Source organism: Diadema setosum, chromosome 6 (assembly GCF_964275005.1).
Source record: "Diadema setosum chromosome 6, eeDiaSeto1, whole genome shotgun sequence".
Lineage (NCBI taxonomy): Eukaryota > Metazoa > Echinodermata > Echinoidea > Diadematoida > Diadematidae > Diadema > Diadema setosum.
In genome coordinates this window covers 7,884,186-7,908,260 of record NC_092690.1, presented here as the reverse complement: position 1 = coordinate 7,908,260, position 24,075 = coordinate 7,884,186, and the positions used below count along the sequence as shown (strand labels likewise).

The 24,075-nt window shown below is 38.6% G+C and overlaps 1 protein-coding gene across 1 annotated transcript in view; it reads right to left on the bottom strand.

Annotated features, from left to right (window-relative positions):
- Nucleotides 1-10,770: 10,770 nt before the first annotated feature.
- The window catches only part of LOC140229933 (AMP deaminase 2-like), a 77,213-nt gene continuing 63,908 nt past the window's right edge, over nt 10,771-24,075 (bottom strand). The window contains exons 9-16 of the mRNA XM_072310133.1: nt 23,855-23,986; nt 22,673-22,836; nt 20,564-20,690; nt 19,394-19,557; nt 13,217-13,337; nt 12,266-12,439; nt 11,726-11,836; nt 10,771-11,003 (exon numbers count right to left, since the gene is read on the bottom strand). Of these exons, the coding sequence (XP_072166234.1) occupies nt 10,809-11,003; nt 11,726-11,836; nt 12,266-12,439; nt 13,217-13,337; nt 19,394-19,557; nt 20,564-20,690; nt 22,673-22,836; nt 23,855-23,986 (1,188 nt within the window). The 3' untranslated portion in view covers nt 10,771-10,808. The remainder of the gene's footprint in view (nt 11,004-11,725; nt 11,837-12,265; nt 12,440-13,216; nt 13,338-19,393; nt 19,558-20,563; nt 20,691-22,672; nt 22,837-23,854; nt 23,987-24,075) is intronic.

Genomic DNA, 24,075 nt, shown 5'->3' with positions numbered 1-24,075 from the left:
TGAGATCGTAAGTGACCGGGTGCATCACAAAATCAACAAAAAGTCGCGACACTTGATTGTACGTGAGGACTCAAAAGAGGTGAAACGGGTCAACCAAGTCAATCGTAAGTTTGTCGTATTTCCTGAAAGAGTCATTCTTCTTCTACATTGTCTGGGATCATAAAACGAATGGAAAGAGTGTTTTCAGCAGTTTTTCTACAACCCCCCCCCCCCCCTTTTTTTGTAGAATAGTGTGATTAGGCATGTCTTAGACATATATCAGATGCCCCTTTTAATTTCTTACAAATCCTTTACAAACACACGTCACTTTCTACTCTATCATGTCTATCAATAACTTTAGAAAAGATAATGCTACTCCTTTGAAAGTTGACATCAATCATAGACAGATTTCGAATGAATGTCGCAATCACGGAGCTTGGGTATTTGTTCCAACTTTGGGGATAGCCTGCGGTGGTATTGTCGCTGCCAGGGAAGCAGATGACAGGTTCGATCCCTTCTGGTTCCTTTTTTCCCCCGACATGTTTGTTAAAATATTATAGATCAACAGTTGCGATCTTACAAATTTCATTTGTAGAGCGAGACAAATTGAAGTGTCAGAGCACGTTTGATTATTTGAGATTTATCTCTACCATGGGTAATGAAACTTTCCAGAAAACTCCGTCTCTGACACAGGAAAAATAATGTCAGCGTTAATGTGCATCAAACCTCTTTGTGTGCTCAGGCACTCAGCCTAACTCATCAAGCTCTACAACAGCATTCAGTAATCTATCCAAACAAGACTTAGATACTACTTGTAAAGTTATCAAGCCCACTCAGGCGTAGCAATCTAATATGCCTCAGTTCAGCAATGAGGCCGTGGCAACAACAGAATAGGAATTCGGGAGATTTAAAGATGATAGGATAACAACTCTTGCTAGATTGGCAACTTCCCATGCATGCCATGCATGATAACATCCAATCAGAAAGCTTGATTCTTGTCATTACAATGACACTTGCCATTCCTGCAAAAGTTGCTATCATATCAACTTTTTGTGAAATGGAGCCCAGGTACATCAATTTTGACAATGAGTGGCGAAGAAAGCACACAAGAGCGGAAATGATGTCTTTCTGATCTTGGTCACTTAGGCCCTACGTCCATTCTGAAAATCTTGTCTTGATCATTTTCTTTCTCTCTTTCTCTTTGTATCTGCTATACTTATGACTTTCTCACTTTGTGTTTAGTAGTATTTGAGTTGTTCTTTACTCTCCTCTCTTTTTTAATATCTCATTCTGTCTCTCCCTCTGTATCTACTGCTCTTTTTTATAGTTTAATTGTATTATTTTTTTCTTTTCTCTCTTTGTCTGTGTGGTATCTCTTCCAATTGCTAATATTGCTTGTTACTTGTTTGCTTTCTTTGATTACTGGTATATATATTTTCTTTTCTCTCTTTCTTTATTATATATCATTATATCTCTCTCACTATATCATTATATACCTCTCTCTCGGTCAATTATCTAACTATATCAATCTGTATCAATTATCTCTCACTATATCATTATATATCTCTCTCTGTATCAATTGTCTTTTACTATCTCGCTTTATGTTCAATTGTATAAATATATTTTTTCTGTTATCTCCTCTTTCTTTATATTTCTTTTTCGATGTATCTCACCCTGCATCTACTTGTCATTGCTTTCCTGGTCTATGTTCAATTGTATTTTTGTCTTTTGTCTTTTCTCCTTCTTTCTCTTTCCTTCTCTCTCTCTCTCTCTCTCTCTCTCTCTCTCTCTCTCTCTTAATCATATACAGTATGTCCAAAAAAAAAAATACAATCGGATTTTTGCATTGATAACTTCCAATATGATTAAACTGTCTGAATGCTGTTTCAGGGTCTTGAAATATAACATCTTATCTCTATTTTGCAGAAAACCCCATTCAGTTTGGTTGAGTGGTCAGAGAGAAATATGGATCGTTGCAAAGCATGTCATGGAGCTGGTTCTTCCAAGTTTAGCACTTGGGTGCTCTTGGAACTGCATTACTAATGTGTGAACACAATGGACAGAACTTCGAGGGAAGGGATTCCTGACATGCTCTACAAAACTCCTCATTTCTCTTTGACCGTTGAAGCAAATTGGATGAAGTTTTCTGTAAGATGTGGGCAATAAGTTATAGTTTCATACCATCATGAAATTGTATTTGGACTGATTCACTATCTTTAAAATTCTCATTGCGGAGGGTCCCATTGAATTCTTTTGGGACATACGATATATATATATCTACATCTATCTATAATAATAATAATAATAATAGCTGGTTTTTTATATAGCGCATTTCACACACTTCAGGGTTTCAATGCGCTTTACAGACTATTATTACCATGGTCACTGGATACATTATTTCCAACCAGCACTAACAGTGCTCATTCTCCACTCCCTGGGGAGCATTCCAGCCAGTCGCAGCCATTTTTACAGGCGCGCACATGCTGATCAACCAACATAAGCTTTCTCATCCTACCGTCATCCTATCTATCTATCTATATATATATTAAAAGATGGTGCGCATATATATATATATATATATGCTTTATGTTCAATAGTATTCTCCTTTCTATTCTCTATCCTCTCTTTATATCTCACTCCTTCTATATCACATATATCTCTCACTGTATCTACTGCTCATTGCTTTCTTGCTTTGTGCTCAATTGTATTCTTCTCTCTCTCTCTCTCTCTCTTTTTTTTAAATATGCGTATGTTTGTTTGTGAGAGCTTCGAGAACACCATCATCAAAACCATCATGAATCACTTCTGCCAAAGTAAAACATACACCATACATCACAACAGATAAAACAATTTCCAATGCGCACCATCTTTTAATGAACAAATTGACGTACATATTTTTTTTCTTTAATCATTCTTCTGAGTTTCAATTGCACAAGCAGGTAAATAATCCCTTTACAACTTTAACCATGAATGCATCTACACATGTAAGTGATTTTTTTTTTCCCTTGGTGGCAAAATAAATGATCTTATATGAGGAGAAGAACCCCCCCAAAAAAAGGAAAAAAAAAAGGAAAAAAAAAAAAAAAACCCTACGAGGAAAATAGACATGGCAAACCATTTCTCCAGACCATCACTTCAGATTTTTTATGAACAATGATGCATGGCAAATTCTCAAATGGTGCCACAAGTATGAACAAACCATCAACCGGACTACCACTGGAAGCTCAGCGCACATAGCCTTTCATCTTCAGCAGCTACATACTGTACAAGGCAGTCACAAAACTCGGCTGAAACACGAATTAAACATCTATGGATCTAAACGGGTTTGGTAACGTGGGCAAGACTGCTTGGGATAACTACAAATTTCAGTAGTAGTTCTTGTCCCCTGCCTTCACATTTTACTGTCAGATGAAGCTTTTCCTTCAATAAAAAGACAGGAAAAAAGCAAGAAAAGTGAAAAAAAAAACACATAACAACAGGTTGTTGAGAACTTCTCACGTAATTTCCATTTCCCAAAGACAATATATATATATATATATATATATATATATATATATATATATATATATATATATATATATATATATATGGTCCCACATAAATGCAGGGGACAGTGTAAATATTCAAAACTGAATGAAATATGCCTTTTTAACTAAATCAGCAACAACTGTTGGCTGGAAAAGACATTAATCAGCTGACTTACAGGTGAATTCCTTGTTACCCCATGGCCTACTGCATCCTGGTTTGTCCTGCACTTAGTCTATGGAGATCTTACAATTCGATAGGTAATGAGTTAAGCCAATTACATTTCAAATGCCTCGCATCTTCCTAAAAAAGAAATCTCTGCATTCAAGTTTTTCTTGAGAGAAAATGAAATTTGTCATTACCTGTAAGCAATATTGACCACCCCCCCCCCCTCCCCCAATCTCTTTCTACACACACTTTCACATTATCCTGCTCCCAATTACTGTTTGGTTTCAACTGTCAGAAAGGATGACCACACAAAAAGAACAGAATTAAACAAACAATAAAATGACACCAAGGTTTGACTCTAAATTCTCACATACAAGTCAATTTACAAAATTAAAGCAATTTTGTGGGAATAACACGACTAAGCTCTACTATAACAATGAATCTTCACAGAACAAAGCAGAGTAACTTGTACTATTGCATATCATTGTACAGAAAAAACAAACAGGAAGAATATAACACAGCTACAGGTAGAGAATCTCGCCCAAAAAATAATACATGGCACATATCAATAAGGTGTTTTTTTTTGTTTTTTTTTTTTAAAGAATGAGGAAACATAGATATGAGATTTCACTATTGAATAATAATATCCTCCCCATCCTACACCCTCCTGTTGCCCTATCCTGTTCCCCCCCCCCAAAAAAAAATATATATATATATATATTCATGTATCTCCATGTTGCTCCAGTTGACCAAATTGAATTTGTAATGAAAGTGAAAGCGGTCATTTTGAACAGTAACCACAAAATTCATCCCATTATGAATAGCAGGTGAAAATTTATAAGGGGAGCTCATTTCTGATGGAGTTTATTATTAACAGAAATTCAATATCATCAAATTGTATGTGCATTCTGACCCCCCCCCCCCCCCCAAAAAAAAAAGGGGGGGGGAATATGGTAGTCTATTGTATTATACGAACGGACAGCATTTACAGAGTAGATGCAAGAGTTGCCAATGTCTTTTACTCCCAAGACTGGATGAGCATGGCTAACTACAGGGACACAGCTATCAACAAGAGGACTGTTCTTTGGAATAAAGAAAGTGGAATAAGTGAAATCATCAAACCATATACAGCAACAAAATATGAAAGTCAGTATATCTGCTTGACAAAAATACTATAACATAAAGGGCCATTCTAGCCACATGTCTTTAATCTGGGTACATGTGATAGACATAAAGATAACGGTGCATATTTTCATAATACCCTGGTAAGCAGTCTCCACACTTAACCTAATCAATACAGGAACCCAGTGTTCCACAGGAACCCAATGTACCACAGCTGTGTGGGAAATGGTTGTATCTCAAGATACACTGGATTAAATGTTCTTACTAGAAGCAGATTCACAACCTGGCAACATCTCAACTTTCACAGAGCTTATTTCACCTTCATCAAAAATACAACTGAAATCACAGAGGATGTAAAAAGTGACGAGTAAACGAAACATCCCTCAAACTGTATCAAATACTACAAACAGATTGGATTTTATCAGAGACAGAAAAAGACTATTTAAACTGACTCATCAAAATTGTATCTTGATTACAAACTAGAATAATACAGTATGCTTTTTTTTTTTTTGTACAGTGAGATATTTGAATATAGTAAATAGGTAGAGTGAAATTTGCGTTGTGATTGGTTGGATAGCATCACGTGATTGTGGAAAAATTCCGGTACTGTGGCACGACTGTGCGACTATACCGAACGCTTACAGCGCGTGCCTACGCTGTATGTACGCAGAGATTCGCGCAGGGAGGGACGTAGTAGGACAAGGCCAAGCATTTCAACGTATGCACCCGTAGAGCACTGGACGCAGAATGTAGGAGTTTATACGCGAGTCTGCTCTGTGATGTACAATACACATACGCGGCTAAACTAGCATCGCGCGCTGTGTACGTAAACTACAGTACAGTAGGTTGTACGGTGGTTAACTCTCTGCGTGCAAGAAATTGGTGCCGGTACGGTGAGTCTGATGTTAGATGTAGGGCCTAAACCTATGGAAAATACATGTAGATTGAGGGACCTATTTACTATAACAAATAGTGCATGTTCTATTGATGCACCAGTACTGGACTATAGACCTCCAAATACTAAATTATCCCTCGTGCAGTTCTATTCACCCCGGCCTGCGGCCTCGGTGAAACAAAACAGCACTCGGGATAATTTAGTATTTGTCGTTCTCTAATCCAGTATAGTGCATCATAGAGCATGCACTATTTGTATAATGACCAATACATAATGTCAGAAGAACATAATAAACTTAAAATTAGTAGCATACACAGGTTGGATGTCTGCTGAGCATATGAAAAAAAAAAATATAAAAACTTAAACACCTTTTGTTGACACAGAAAAAAAAAGCGTAAATAGACAATATCGGCATCAAGCATTAAGGTACAGCTGTATGATGAACTAGAACGTAGAATAGCGCATTCATATAAACATGATTTGTGTTCAGTTATATTGACACCATGTGATGTTCAATATTTTTGTTATAGTGCACACCTGTGCAATATGAGCAAATGCATCTTTTACAAGGGATCAATATTATTGATATTGTTTATTCACTACATCAAATGTTGCATGCTCTGCCATCTACCATTCTTGACTGTACACATTCAAAAGGCTTAATTTCTGGTAGCCCTTATGCATTATTACTCAATCCAAGCCCTCAGTATTGGCAACAGACAATTACACCTGGTCCAATTATACTTTTCCTATGCACATAATCCTGTATAGTGCACGTGAGATGATGCACTATCTATTTAATATGGTAAGAGATATCAAAATATTTGTGTATGTTGTACGTCTGTTTCCATGAACCTCTTTACTGTTGCATGTCTCTCAGAGCACTGACAACTAGGTAAGCACTGTGAGTATCATGGACAAAGAGGGCGCTATGTAAAATAAACAAATTTCAGGCTATGCAGTCACTAAATGCATAATCATAATAAGTTTCATGGGCTTGTTAAAAAGAGATTACTAGTGTAAGCTTTTCAAAGAGAATACTCCTGTCTACCTCTACCCATTTTCCCTTTCATACATTCCCCAACATCATCAACAACGACAAAATTTAAGATATTTAAACAATATATAATCAGGTGGAAGGTGAACTTTAACATGTGGTGGTTAAGTTGCTAAATATGCCTACATTCAAATGACATAAAGTTGAACCACAGGTTCTCAATGAGCAAATCTCCTCCGACACTTTCCCCAGTCAAGCTGTTTTATACCTTTCATACATGAATAAATGAATGCCTGGACTGTGTAACATGTCACATAAATATTCACAACATTATTCAGTTTCATATAGCCACATAATAGACTCCATCCTCTCTCGTATAATGTAAAAGTCTTCTAACACTATCACAGAATTTCCAATGGGTAATGGTTAATCCAGCTCCCAAGAGAAAGAAAGATAGCATGAAGCACTATTTCTGTTTTTTGCCATGCGGAAAATGAGAATCAAGCTGATTTCGGATACAAGTGAATAAAATCTGCAAAAATAAAGATTATACTCGGCTGCTTCACTATCCTACTCTCAGAAAATGGTTCGTCCTGCAATTTTTTAGGGGAACGCAGCACATAAACATCCAAAGCATTGACACTATTTGTGCAGCTATCAGATAAACCGAAACAGGGGGAAAATATCTACACGGGAGCTGCTATTTGCCTACATTTTCATAGCAAATTTAACATGTGCATAACACAAAAATGTGTACAGTTGTTATATTTGTTTTATAGATTTAAACGCATGTTAAAACATTTCAAAACTTCTGCCAATTTCTCCACACATAGAAATACATCCTAATATTTCATCATGGAAATTATATAACATACATTATAACATATTATACATTATAACATCATTAAGTACATCTGCAAGATATATTTCTCTTAAATATATTACTTCAATATCCTTCTCCAATGTAGCTATATGTACATGAGATGAACAGAGAGCATAAAACATGTACCTCCTGTAGATCCCTCCATTCCATTTTTTTTAAATCTATGCTAATACTATGGCTTAGACAATGTCAGCTGATTCACCTAGTCTTCATCATGTTGGCATACTGTATGATTAAACATTTACAAAGCAAGGCACAAGCTGCATTTCACAAACGTCCTCTCTTGCCGCACTCACACAAGACTGGTGGTATCCTACGCGAAGTTTTTGCGCTATTTCTTCTTGAGTAGACGATTAGGCAAGCGATGCAATGTCAACCTGGAAAAAAAGTTTCCCACCTTCATTTGTTTTTTTCTACCTTTTTTTCGCCCTGCTCCTGGCTTCTACGTGGCTGATCTGCATAGTTTATAGTAACCCTTGAAAAATTGTGCGAAGATAAACACAGAACCTTGTAGGTAGTTATCATACAATAGGTACAATATGAATATATATGAAGGAGTAAGTAAAAATCAAAATGTTAAATTAGAGCTTACTGCATAGACTCTCTCTGAAACTCATATTCTCTCGACAAAATACTCACTCAGCTTGTTTGTCCTTCGGGGTGACCTGTCTGGATCAAAGATCACCTCAGGGCTTATGTGCTGTATGCCTCTTTTCATTTTTTGACACAATTTCATACAACCAAATAGACACACACAAGTGTAAACACACACTCTGCCCAAGAATCACACCCATTCATAGAACTCCCTCTGTAAATATCAGTGACATCTACAGCTTTATAAAAACCTGCCACTAAAAGTCCTTAAAAATGCACCACTAGAGATCTGCATAAATAAGTGAACACTACGTATCATAACTAAAATTAATGTGCCACGAACTAAAAAAAATGTATTGATACCAGATCTGCTTTGCTATAATACGGGAACATCTGGTACATAAAAACGGTTGTTACTACATTTTGCTGCTTGAGTTTAGATGTAAAAACAACAAATATTTCATGTTTTTATTCAACATATGCGTACATCATATTTCATATGTTTAAAATCCTTTCAAAATTCAATAAAACTCTGCTGTATCCTAATTCTGATAGTATATACAGGCCTGAATTGATAATTTGCAGGTCTTGCATGCTTATGAAGCTCTGAATTAAAAGAGGACCAGGGGTGCGTTTGAGTGTTCTCATAAAGCGTACCAAACCGTACCGGACCAGCGCCAGAGGAGCACTTGAAGGCTCCTAAAGTGTACCGTACCGAGCTGAACCGAGCCGAAAGTGGACCACTTCCCGATGTGCTCCAAAAGCGTACCAAAACCGTACCAGAAGAAAGAACGCGTGTAATGCGCACATACATCATAATGCAAAAAAAGTTCATTCCCTCTGCTCGGGACATCTGTAATTAGGTTAAGCATGCCAGGTGAATGACCCTATTGCTGTAAAATGTGTGACCCCCTCTAAAAATAGCTCATGAGGGTATACTTTCTCCACAGAGTGCTCGAATGCTTCAAATCTGGCACAACACAGTTTGCCATGCTTTCGTTCCATTCACTTTGGTTTGCTTTTGAGCGCTCGAATGCACCCCAATTCACACTCTAAAACTAAGAGAGCAAAACTCTGATGGCACATATAAAACATTCCCACATGGGGGAAAACACTGAATGTAAGAGTGAAGGCAGAACCACATCAGAAAATCTTCCCAACCCAGAAACCTAAAGCGATCACCCTGAGCAGTTAGTCTAATACAGATCTTTATTTGTATCAACTATACGAAACTAACCGTAAAAGTATTGTGAAACTACTTTATATACTCTAATCTATGAATTAACACGTACATTGTACACTGTGATATCATACATTGTGCACAGTGTAATTGTATTTGGCACCTCGGCGCATTTGCGTAAAAATCGACGGGCACTCACAATCTTATCTCTGCACCATTTGGCAACCGTTCCTCCCGTCCGTCTTTAACAGAAATGCTTTCTGATGCGTAAATTTTGCTGATAAATATAACAAACTCTTGCGACACATTTGAATTAATGTTCAATTTTCCTCATGCATAATATCATATTCACATGTATTCTGTTATGGTGGCTCAGAGTTATTCTGATATACCTAGCAAAAAAAACCCCAACTATTTGGCAGAGGTCTAAACTCACAGACAAGACTAAACTTTTACACATTGTACAAAAAAAGAAGAAGAAGATAAGATTAAGATGAGGCCACAGCGCATACAGTCATACAGTCTACATCTCTACCTTGATGTCCTTACTGTTACCTTGTAGATATCGATGAAAAAGAGAATCAGAAAATGATATTTTTAACTCCTGCTGGCTTAAGTAACCCTTGTGTTACTGTTCTTCTAGCAGTGATGACAATACCCGTGTGTAAGTGCATCAAACAATGCTTAACCTCTTTCTTATAATGATGACTTGATGTTTCTGACTTATATGTTTCTTTGCTTGTTGTTTTTTTTTTTTTACCTGGTGTACCAGATTATTTTTACACACAGTCCCATCACCAGTGAGTAGTTATTTACACATATATATATATTTCTTTTTTTGCTGATAAAATCTGCCTACTGTTTGAGATCTTACTGCTTTTTACTGTTGTAATCTCTTTGGAAAATCTATTGAAGCAAAGACTGCAAGCAGTCAGCTTCAATTCATATATGCCCATGGTTACCGATTCTTTCTTGGGACAGCAGAAGGCCCAGTGGTCTTATGATACAAGACCTGGACTTAAGGTCTTTCGGCCCTTGTTTCAAGCCCCGGCAAACGCAGTCTGAATTACTTATGGCACGACAGCCACTCTAAGAAGAAGGTGAGGCTGGCGATAAGACATCTAACCTCTGAAGGTACTTGCAACATAGCAACATGTAAGGAGTGCTCTTACAGGAAGTGGAGATGATGCACATAAAGCATGCTGCCATGAAATACACCCTAAAAGCTCATTGGTAGTACCCACAATTAAGTGCACCAAGAGCTTTAATCCTGACCCTGGTGAAGAGAAGTTGCATATCACAAACCCAGCTGCCATTACATCATATCTAAGATTTGATGTGATACAGCTGGTATACCTCGTGAAAAAAAAAAGTCAAGCGCGAGGCTAGGTCAAAGTTAGCACAGGCCTCCTTCCCTCCCTCTCTCTCTCTCTCTCTCTCTCTCTTGCTCGCTGGCAATCACACCCTAGAACTTCTGGGGTACATCCAAGGGTGGGTAGTCCTTCAGCTTGCCCTGGGCCGCATCGCAGATGGTCTTGAGCTCCCAGCACAGCGTCTCGTGGCGGAAGGCGACGCGGATGTCGGGCACGTTGGTGCGGCTGATGTCGTTGCCCGCCGGTCCTTCCTTGCGGTAGTTGGGTCCAAGCCAGTGGTTCTTGGTCTGAAAGGCCATATATGAGGGAGAAGAAATGAAATCTATGCTGGTTTTTACTGGTTCATTTTCAAACAGGAAAAAAAAAATCAAATTAGAGAAGCACTCTGAGAGTGCAGACCTCCACCAAGCAGCTAATTTCCACCACTGATCTTGTTCTTCCATAGAGGTCAGTGATTTCCACCCATACGTACAGTGTATGCGTGCTGAATATTAAGACGATGAATGTACCACAACCATAGGGTGCATTCGAGTGTTCTACAGCGAACCAAAGCAAACGGAACTAAAGCGTACCGTACTGAACTGTGCCAGATTTGGAGCGATCAAGCCCTCTGTTGAGAAAGCATACCTCGTGCACTATTTTTAGAGGAGGTCATGCATTTTGTAGCAAAAGAGTTACTCGCCCGCTGCACTTAAGCTACTTACAGATGCCCCGAACAAAGAGTACAAACTCATTGCATAATGACATATATGCATGATACGCGCATTCTTCACATGCTAACTTTTGGTGCGTTTTTGGTACCATTTCGCAACACATCAGGAAGTGGTCTACTTTTGGCTAGGCTCAGTTCAGTACGGTACACATTAGGAGCATTCAAGCGCTCCTCTAGCATGGGTTTGGTACATACGGTTCGCTTCACTTTAGGAGAGGGCTCAAACGCACCCATGGTTAGGAAAACCCTGGTCTCGAATTGCATCGAGTCGTAAGAGTGCACAAATAACAAACTCACGTCAGTGGAGAATCCGCTCATGAAGACACTGTTGCGAGCCAGCTCACACATATCGCAGGAAGTCAGCTTCCAGACCTGCACAGCAATGCTGTACTCCTCCATCAGTGGTTCCTGGAAATAAACAAATCAAATTTTTTTATGAAATTCAAAACATTTTTCATCCAGCATTTTTCTGAAATTCAATTACTTTATTGCATTCTTTTATGAAACTTCAATCATTTTTTTTCCCAATGTTTTTATTCAAATTTCAATATTTTCTTTTTTCATCCAACATTTCCATGAACTTTCAACCATTTTTCATCTAACATTCTCATGAAATTTCAATAATTTTTTTTTTGGTCCAACATTTTCAGGCAACATGTTTCAGTCAATAGTGGATACAGAAAAATCAAGATTCCATAACAGTTTTGCAGCTGAATCTTGCAAAAAATATCCACCTTACATTATCAGCTCAGAAAAGTTTTGAGAAGGAAGAGACAAACGAGTACCGGTAAGAGTAGGAAAAAAAAAGAGGCCTGGGGCCATTTTCGGCCACCTCACCTTGGTGAAGTGGAACTGTAGAGGGTCGTCGGTTGAGAGGGCGACGCACAGGCCGCGGGCGTGGAATTCCGGCAGCGGGTTGCGGTGGTAGTTGAGGAAGAGCGAGTTGTTGCTCAGCGGCGACATGGCAATGTAGATCTGGCTCAGGTAGTACAGGTACTGCAGAACAGGCGACTGTCCAAGAGACATGAAAAGTATCAGGAAAGCAAGATTACTGAAGGAAAAGAGCAGCTGTTTGGTGTTGTCGCTCTGATACATAACATCACCTGATTGCATTGTCTATGAACTTTATACAATCACTTGCATCTCTTCGAAATGTAGGGCCAAGATATGGCGGGAGTTGCATCTTATTGTGGTGTGAGTGTTCTTACTTGTGTTCTTTTAATTTACGGGAACAATAGAACAGCAGGCAAATAAAGTAACCTCTGGAGATTTGGAAATATTTCAAACCCCGGTACGAGACCTGGGGGGCATTTCATGAAGGAACTTGTCAGATAAAATGTCCGACAAGTCAATTTATATCCGACAAGTTCAGAGAAATCAGCCAATCAGACTAAAGAATTTCTCAAAACTTGTCGGATATAATTGACTTGTCAGATATTTTATCTGACAAGTTCCTTCACGAAATGCCCCCCTGATTTCCTAAGCATAGATTCATGAAACTCAGCAAATTTTCCTGTCAAAAAGATACATGCATACGCAAAATTTTATAATACATTAGACAATTACATAGAGCGATATATCATTATGATTCAAACAGGTGTAAATAAAAGGTGCGAAGTTATATCAATACAAATATATAGGACTTAAGGAAAAAGAACAGCAAATTGACAATGTGGGACTGAGGGGAGAGAACTGACACCAAGTCAAACACACAGGACTACAGCAAAGGAAACACCCACAATTTTGAGCATATGGGACTAAAGCGTTGGGGAAAGCAGAGCAACTGACCTTTCTGAGAAGCAGGCCATGAGAGATGTTCTGAGACAGGATGAAGGAGGTGACCAAATGGTGGATAGGTCCTGCCTCCCCGCAGTGGGGTCGGAACACAAAGGTGTTGAGACCACGCTCCCTGTAAGATATTGCATCATTTCATAAACCATGTCAACACTACCCACAAAAGTCCACATATGAATGTAAAAGACTTGAAAATAGACTCCCTGTACAATATAAGAGAATGATATGCAGACAATGATCAGTGCGGAAGGGAATATTAAGAGTGTTCCATTGAAAGGTTTCTACATTCTGCAGTGGAACTCACAAGTTCCTCTAAACACGATTTACAAAGTCAAATTTCCATATAGGTTATAGATCAGCAGTCATTCAGATTTTAGCACTGCATACAAAACGAAAACATTATCAAATGATTCGCGCCAAAAAATATTGTTCCATCATTCGATATCATTTGCCACTTGTTTACATACACACATGCTCCCACAGAGCAACATAACAGAATGTTTTGCCTATGTGCGACCATAATGAATAATCTACACTGCATTTACAATATTTCTGACTTGTATTTGACTAACCCAGCCACCATAGTAGAGCAGATAAGCCCTCAAAATCACGTGAATTGTGCAAAATTTGACTAAAGCATGAAACTTTCACCAGTGTTAGTACATACCATAAGATTTATTTTAAGATCGGGAGGTAAGTCTGATTTGACCTCTGATGACCTCCAGAGGTCAATGTACTTTAGATATCAGAAAATCGATGTTTTTAGACATTTGCAAATGATATATGTGGTTATGTTGCACTAAACATGCATTTATACCACAGAGAAATCATTTCCAGATTCAACAGAGCACTGACAGGTTTTTACCTTTGACCTCTGATGACCTCCAGAGGTCAATGAACTTTAAATATCAAAATATCGATGTTTTTAGACATTTGTGAATGATATATGTGGTTATGATTCACTAAACATGCATCTATACTTCAGGGAAACCATTTTCTGATTCCACAGAGCATTGACAGGTTTTAACCTTTGACCTCTGATGACCTTTGGAGGTCAATGACCTCAAAATATCATATTGATCTGTAATGTCATTGGTTAATGGTAACCATTGTTAAGATGTACAAAACAAGCATATCTGTCTTACAATGAAATTGTCTTCATATTCTAAAGAGCAGACAGGTTTCTACCTTTGACCTCTGATGACCTTGAGAGGTCAATGACCTCAGAATATCAGAATATTGAAGTATGACATCATTGGTGAAAGGTCAAACATGGCAAGGATGTACAAAACAAGCATATCTGTGTACAATGACATCGTCTTCATATAGGCACACAGACAAGTTTCTGCCTTTGACCTCTGATGATCTCGAGAGGTCAATGACCTCAAAGTATCAGAATAGTTTGGCATCATCAATGGTAAACATGATGATGTTTTAGAGAGCACTCGTAGGCCCTGTTTATTAACGAGCCATTACCGTTCACCTATGAAAATCACACAAGGTCAAATACCTCGAATGAAATGTGAGGATGTTAATATTGATATTGCGATAGTTAATAGTTAATAATTGTTTATAATGTAGGTCTTACAAACCATGCATTTCTGTTACCAAAAAAGTGGCTACTCATTCCGCAGAACTTTTCAGGTAATTATCTAAGTCGGGTATGTGCACAGGAGCAAGGGGTGTCGATCTGTTTTCACGTGGGGGGGGGGGGGACTTGGAAAAAATGTAAAAGCATAAGTTCATGGTGCAAAGGAATGAAGCGGAGGGGGAGGGGGAGGATGTGGGTGGGGGATTGGATTTTTGCAGGTTTAGACCTGAAATCAGTGATTCAGTGTAGCTCTTGTTTAATGTGTGCGTAAACACTTATACGGAAGTTGATGGGGTGTGGGCGCATCTCACCTACCCTCCTCCCAAAGACGAAGTTTTTTTTTTTTTTTTTTTTTTTTTTTTTAAGAATCTGATGCATACGTTTTGGGGAATATTTGGAAAATTATGGATCACCAAGGTGTACCAAGTCTATATGGATGGGAACCCAGGAAGCGCAGCGTTGGCGAGGGTAGGGTGTTCCACTCCCATTCGACAGAGCTCTTGTATTTTGAGAAATGAGATTCAACGACCTGGCACACAGGCACTTTTGAAGGAATACCTCGAAATATTGTTCAGTGGTCGCTATCCCAGTCAAGTAAATTGTTTATCAACAAGGTGATTTCCTTCACCAGTATACCTTAAGATGATGTAGGCCTGGTATTTGCCTTGCACGTTATTACATCTATTTCTTTTTTAGTATTCTCGTTTACATTTTGATGTGAAAGTTGTTTACTTTGCCACGATTTTATTTGTACATAGAAAAAATCATCCAAGACTGAAAATGAAACTGATACAATATTTAATGATTGACATGATGCACATTGTGTATTTCTATAGCAATATAAGTGAGCAATTCAAAAGGCATGTACTCATTTCACATGAACATTAGCGATGATCCTCTGACCTCTGGAGGATATTGAAAAATATGCATCAAAATGTAAGAATATTGATGTCTGGTCTCATTGGTTTGTAATGGCCTGCTGCTTATGAAATAATAATTATATTTAAAAAATGCATTTTGTGTGTGTGTGTGTGTGTCCAAAATTGTATGCAGAGTATTCCACACACAGTTCAATTTTGACTTCCATCTAGGACAATGAGCGGTTACTTTTTTCTCAACTACACTGTAATATCAAAATCTATTGAAAAAACACGGTGGCGGCTGGGTCTAACACATTATCATTCCTTTTCGTTGGAGATCCATGCGGGATGGTCAAAACAAACATAAAAAATAGATATCTCAGACCTAATTGTTATAACAAAGCATCATATCCTCATATACCTAACCCAACCCTCTATGCCCAGACAATGTAAACCACCCCATGGACTTACTTGGAGCTTTAGAATATCCTTTGTCAACAGAGAGAGACATCCAAACCTTTGCAGTGCCGACTAAGATCTGCCATGGAACTGGTTGGTATTGGCTCTGCATCATTGACAGCAGATCTCGTTTCCTATTCTCCTTCTTCTTCTTCTTCTTCTTCTTCTTCTTCTTCTTCTTCTTCTTCTTCTTCTTCATTATACCGTGTAATCTTGTAATATTCTGCCATGGAGCCTTTTCTTAATTGGTTAAAGAAGGCATCCAAAGAGCTATATGAAGCAAAAAACAACAAACGAATGCAAAAACAAAAAGAGAGACATATGTGTCTTTAATAACAGAGCTGAATATTGAGTATCTCTCTCCTGAAGTGTTTCAAAGAGATACAAGAGACAGTGGCCGAGAGTAGCCGCCACCTTTTTTGGGAGTAGGCCTACTTTGTGTTCTTGCAAATGATGCCTGACATTTTTGGTCATTTGCAATTTTTGAAGAATGCAGCAATAGAGCCACAACTTCCTGCGGAGTGGATATTGTGGGGTTCTTGATGCAGAACATCATCGCTGAATTTGCCTGAGCTGTACTTTCTTACAGGGATTGCCATTGTAGTTATGTTTTGTTTTGCTTTGTTTTGTTTTTCAAGTGTGGCTGTAAGACTGCTTGTTTTGCATATGATGGTCATTGCAGCTAAAGAGTGCATATCTTCTCTGGATCATTCCAAACTTCATGATGTTTCACCTGGGTGAATGGATCCCAGATGATGCATGCATATTCCAGGACAGTCCTGAGCGGCATGGAGTAGCAAAACACCTGAACTTTATGATACTCGTATCTTCGTCTGGAGAGAGTCTTTGGTTGAAGTATAACCTTTTTAAGCTGCTGTGGCGATTTGATTCCAGCTGAGCCTCCTATTGGAACTCCAAAATATTTTGCACAATCCGCTTTCTCCATGGTTTGCCATGAATGCTTATCTATTCCCTGGGTAGGTCTCGGATGGCAATAGCTAGTTGCAATACACAGGATTGCTTCATGTAGAATGCATGTTGGGCCTCACAGTATGTCGAAGTTTTCAAGATGGTCCATGATGTCGCAGCAGTGGACTGTATACTCCAGGACCATGAGTCATTCATCGCAGTCACACTGTAACAACCCACCAGCTTTACACTGGCCAATACAGGCCCACCAGCTGGAAACTATCCAAATATTGCCCATGAGCTTGACACTTAGGCAAACCAGTCCCATAATGAGTCCGACAAATGGGGGAAAAGATCTATGAGACTTACATTGAATAGATTAAACACTCTGTATATCAGTCTCGTGGGCCTTATTTTCCTCGAGTGTCGAGATAATGGCCATATTTGCTAGTCTACATAACTAACCCAGACATAACAGTTGTATTTGAGGTCACTGCCATCACTCAAGAAACTTAAGCTTTATTTCTGAAGTAATTGACCTCTCACATTTCAGAGACCTGTTACTATAAACCAATGCTCTGTGGAATATGCATACATACTTTGATCAAAACATCAATGCGTGATTTGTACATGATTAAGCATTTACGATTACACCAATGAAGCCAAACATCAATACAGGTAAGCCTACACATGTGACCTCAGTGACCTCTCATTGTCCTGAGAGGTCAAAGTTGGATATAATGCACAGGCTAATGACCAATGTTCCATGGAATGACAAGATTCTTCTTTTATAGCATAAATGATTGTACATCGGGTATTACAAAGTTGACCATTGACTATACATAGAATATCAATATTCTGATATTTTGAGGTCATTGACCTGTCACCTTCCTCAGAGGTCAAAGGTAGAGACACGTGAGTAATTTCTCTTGCTCTGTGGAATAGGAAAACAATTCAATTGTAATACAAATGAATATAACATCTAAATCATGTTTGTCATCAACCAATTGCACCAAATATCAATGTTCTGACATTTTGAGGTCATTGGCCTCATCATAGGTCATCTGAGGTCATCAGAGGTCAAAGGCAGAAATCTGACTCGAAAGGCTCAGTGGAACATTGAGGCAATTCCTCTTACAAAAATTAGTTTTTAGTACATAATTATCGTGTTTCAGTTATGAGTGACGCATTAAAATATCAATTTTCTGACATTTTGAGGTCATTGACCTCTGAAGGTCATCAGAGGTCAAAGATAGAAACCTGTCAGGGCTCTGTGGAATATAAAGACAATTTCACAGTGACAAAAATTAAGTTTTAGTACATCATTACTGTGTTTTATCATTAACCAATGATGCAAAATATCAATTTTCTGACATTTTGAGGTCATTGGCCTCTGGAGGTCATCAGAGGTCAAAGGTAGAAACCTGTCAGGGCTCTGTGGAACATAAAGACAATTTCACTGTGACAAATATTAAGTTTTAGTACATCATTACTGTGTTTATCATTAACCAATGACGCAAAATATCAATTTTCTTAGATTTTGAGGTCATTGACCTCTAGAGGTCATCAGAGGTCAATTCAGACTTACCTCCCGATCTTAAAATTAATCTTATAGCATGTACTAACAATGGTGAAAGTTTCATGCTTTAGTCAAATTTTGCACAATTCTTCGGCTTATCTGCTCTACTACCAAGATAAACCGTGACGATAATAAAATTTGAAGGTAATCACTGAAGTGACCACCTTCTTCGTTTTTTATTCCTGGTCAATTACGTACAGTTCAACCTCAGTTATCTGTGCACATCGGGAAATGCAGTCATCCTGACACGGGACATTGCCGGATAAGTGACATACACTCAAGCACGACATTTTTTCTGCAAGTTTGGTTAGGATATACAGAAGGATTGTTACCGTACTTTGACTATTCACTGATAACTTACATGTTTCATATTAAATTCAAATAATATGGAAATGAAACAGAATATAAGTGGAAACACATCTTTCTCTTGATCTTTACTAACAGCAACATTTGGCTGGTATGCATACACATCATAATTATCATAGTGATCAACATTTACGTCCAGACTTTCTTGTTTCCTAAAATTTGCAAGAAAATGGTTGCTTTGCTCTTTGAGGTAAAGTTCCACACTTAAAATGCAACGACAATCATGTGGCAGCCCACGTTCAGACAACAGAGAGATTGGGATAAACTGAATGCCTGATAACTGAGATTGGACTGTAACATGGCTCCTTTGCCACTTTTGCTGAGAACGTGTTCTCAGGCAAAAAGAAAAGCGATGAAATACACACGCACACAAGAAAGCCCCTAATTTCAAACATTAGCCCACGAACCTGCGGAAGTTGTTGAGGACCACCATGTTAGAGTAGGTGTAGTACTGGTAGTAGCTGTACGGCGGATTGTCATTCACGTTCCAGTTCTCTGGCTCCGGACTGTCTGAGGTGAACACCAGGTCCTCCGGCTTGGACTCGTCGTCCACGCTGTCGAAGCCACTCACCTGATTTTGGGAGTCGAAAAAAGATGCAAAAACAACAGGGTGATTGCCTTTTTTTTTTTCATAGCATTTTCTCACTCAAGCATTAGTCAACTTTTGTACTTCGTTGTTTTCTATAAATTTCGAATCAGTGTTCCGTTGCTCACATTCCCTATCATCGTCTTGCTTCCTTTCGTCAAATGTATTCATGTCTTCATAATTTTTTTCTAATAATTATATCTCCATGACTTTCCAACCTTCTCCTCCTCCCTCCTTTCTGTTTCATCTTTCTCCTCCCACCAACTTCCAGACCCTTAACCTGATTCTCAGTCTAGTCTCCTATCCTCCCATTTGTATTAGTGCAAACCTCCATTTCCAGCTCACCACTGCCCTTCAACTGTCACTATTTGCCTTCCTTACACTCTCCCTAGTTTGCTTTCCTCCTCCACTCCGCTTTTTCTAGTTAGGGTCTTCTTTCACCAAATAACAGTCTGTTCACGGACCACATACACATGGTTTTACCGTAAACCTCTCTTTCTCAGCATCATCTAAATCATTCACACAGAATTCACTCTGCAGAGAATTTGCTGACAGACAGAGCAGCTAAAAAAAAAAGGAATTCAATCAAAACATTTGGAGATGATGGCCAAACAGAAGTGAAATATGACTTCTTGATTTTCTGTAAAAGTGGATATTTTTGTGCGACTAATCTAATAAGTTTCGCATGTTTTCAATTCCATGGAATTAAGACATCAACCCCTGGAACATATGGCAAGCACAAATTTTACTTTCATGCTAGTTTCTGGTTGCGTGAAATGCGCAAAAATTTCAACACCACGAAAATTTTCCACTTGTACAGTACTCTTTGTTGTTGTTTTTTTAGTGAGGGGAGGGGAGTGGAACTGACTCTGCTCATTGAATTATGAAGGGAACAGGATTAAAAAAAAATAATAGAAGAGCTCTGAAAGTAGCACACACAACCGGCATTTCAACGAGTGCAACCTCTGTCGTCATGGTGATGGAAACTCACGTATCTGAGGAAGAGGTGAAGTTCAGGATGCGAGCTAGGGTCGCGGGTCACCTCGAACAGCGGCATGAAGATGTTCTCGAGGAGTTCGGCAAAGTTGGAGACCAGCTTGTTGGACTTGTAGATATCACTGGATGGGAAGGATGAACAAAGGTTAAAGGTCAATGATAACTAATCATCAGATCCAACACTAGTTTCATTCTTATACACTTGGTTTATTTACGTACAGATGGAACATGCAATCCTACTAAACTCTTTATGTGCCATGGTGGAAACCTCTAGTGCCACATTATTTTGAGACTGTAACGTAGTCATGCTTTGAGAAAACATTTTGTTTTTCAAATCTATGTAACTTCTACAGATTTCTGTTGAGCTGGACAGGTAGTGGGCAAAGTTGTACAGAAAATGCCAAGCTGTGCTTAGATGCAAATTGTACGTCAAATCTATGATTGTTTTTCTTTCAAGTGACCAGAAGCTACATTACTGAAAAGGCATGACTTTTGCACACATAACAGTCGCAGAAACTTAGATTTTACATGCAAATCCAGTAGGGAACATTGATTGCTAGTAAATCACTGCACAAAATGCAAGCTAAATATGAGAGGAACAGAATAGCGAGAAAAACTTTCACTGTACTGCGGCATTTGATGATTTATTGATCAGTTTGGGTGGGTTTACGTGTTTGAGCAGAATATGCGAAGTTGGCATGCCCTCGACCGAATCAGGCGTGCGAACGTAGCACGTAAAGAGTTCAGAAACGCTACAGGGAAAATATTATTTATTTTTGCATGCTCTGAAAAAAAAAAAAAAAAAAAATCCACTTCATTCGTGTAACATGTCTTCTAAGAGTCATGACTATCATTATCATGCTCCAAGGAAGGATAAGAAGGTGGAGTCAATTTGGGTACATGTCCTAGCTCAAACTAAACACATTCTACAGATTCATTTTTTTTTTTTTTATGAAAAGTACACATTCCCTCAACTTGTTGGTGATATATTGTCTGTTGAGGGAAATATCATTCTCCCTGCATTATGAAAGAGTCAGGTGCTCTTTCATTATGCTAGAAAAGTGCAAATAAGTTGAATTGTCTGTATATTGTGTCTTCCTGCAGTGACGTCACAAACTGTTGTGGTCTTCTCATCCAGCGATGGTGGCACCGAACTTTAAAGGCCCGAATTCACGAAGGTGGTACAAATGAAACCATGGTTTAAACCATGGGCAAAAACCATGGAGTGCCAAGTGTCGTATGGAATATTTTGTTACAAAATCAGTCATTTCGTTGAAGAAATGATTATTTTGTAACGAAATGACAACATTTTGTAACTAAATGAACATTTCGTCCACGAAATGATAATTGCTTTAACGAAACGGTCATTTTGTCGACAAAATGACCAATTTCGTAACGAAATATTCCTTGCGACACTTGGCGCTCCATGGTTTTTGCCCATGGTTTAAACCATGGTTTAATTTGTACTGCCTTCGTGAATTCCGGCCTAAGAGTTCATAACTTTTAAATGGACTGTCCATCTTTCCTCAAACTTCACTGATGTGTTCTACTAACATTGCTGCATTCATTCAATCCACATAATATATGTGATGCATAATCATGGAAGCCATATTTCAGTTGGAAAAATATTTCTTCTTGTTTTGGGTAGATATGAATTCTCTAATAGACGATAACCTTTAAATTGATATATGATATGCCCTACTTCATTACAAGGAAAATGTTTTCAAACAGAAATAAAAGTTACAAAATAACATTAAAAGTCTGCTTTACACACATATTTCATCCTTTTAAGATCTCCTGCTCTATAAACGTGTAATGTGATGACGCAACAAATATAAATTCAGATTTCATTCCCCTTTAGTAAAGCTTTTGCGCAACTGTCACAAAATTGTCTTTTTCATCCGGCGATGGTGGCACCAAAACTTTTGAAGTTCATAACTTTTGAACAGATTGTTCCAGTTTCCTAAAACTTTACTGACCTGTTCTACTACTGAGTAGTATTGATGCATTCACTCAATCTACATGTATATTTGGGTTTCGGTCCCCTTTAAGAACGCAATTGTGCAACTGAGCTGTCAGAGAAAAATGAAAGAACATCACTCACTAGAGACGAGGGATCTGAATCAGCCAGCGGATGTTGTCCGAGTACACATGGTGTTTCACTGCCCACCTGGCTAGGGAGTCCCACTCTTTGCGGTTGCGGCCGTAGATCGACAGCCGATATTCGGCATTCTGGTACTTGCTCTCCTCTAGATCAGCTGCTACTTCCTGCATGTGTGGATGATGGCACATTCCAGAAATAAGAGAAAAGATCTTACTTACTATAAAACTAGAAATGTTCCCATGGTAAATAGCTTTAAGATATCTACACAACTGATGACCCTGGCAGAGGAGGGGTACTTTCTGAGATACACTAATATCTCACCAATTCATAACAGTTGACATAGAAAGAAAACAGGAAGAGAGAGGAGTATCTTTTGACAGTAAGTGGGCTTGTAAGATCGTGAAGCAGCGTATCTCAAAAGAAAGCCAGACTCCAAGAAGAGTGGCAACCTTTTTGGATTTCACTGGCAATGCATGCATTTTCAGTGATGTCACCAAACTTGCATCCAACCATGTTCATACCTATTTCATTGATTACATGTGCTACAATCCACACTCTTTCGCAAAATCTGACTGTCTGGCCAGAAAGGATCGAAATACTTGTGACAGTATCACCGATGGTGTACAAAGAGTGTAGAACTCTTGTGCACCACATGCAGAGTCGTGGGCAAGTGCCGGACTATGGCAAACAATTATCAGTGCGCGTAAAACTTCACGACCACTATTGCCGACAATGGAAATACAGTACCAACAGCGAATTATTTTCCATGCAAACATGCGGGAATATTTCCGAATATTCGCAAATCGCACATTTGCGAATATTTGCAAATATTCAGGAATATTAGAAAATAATTGTCGCTTGATATCCAAAGTGAAATATATCACAAAGTACATTGCAACGCTTGAATATTCGTGAATTTACGATGCGCGAATATGCGCGCTTATGCGCTTATATGCGCAAACATTCGCGAATATGTGGAAAATAATTCGCTGTCGGTACCGTACTACACAATCTGGCATCCTACAGGTACCAGTGAATGATATCAGAGCTATACAGCACATGACTTTAATAGCTGCCCCTTCAAATGCGAACTCTAAAAAAAATCTCGCATCGTTCATGCATGCAATAATGAGGGAGAAGAACATGAGAAAGAGCGCCCCCAACTGCTGATGAACAACCAACCTTGATGAGCTGCGCGAAGTACTCGCCCTCGATGAAGTTGTCCGTCTTGATGAAAATCTCCCTCAGTTTACTCTCCCCCACTGGGTTGTACTTGGAGTTGAACTTGTCGAAGCGATGGAACGTGTTGCGGTCCTGGATACCCATGGGAAAAATAAAATACGAACAATTAGCCACCTTAGAAAACGTGCATGAAAGTGAGCAATGTAAAAGGGATTCTATTG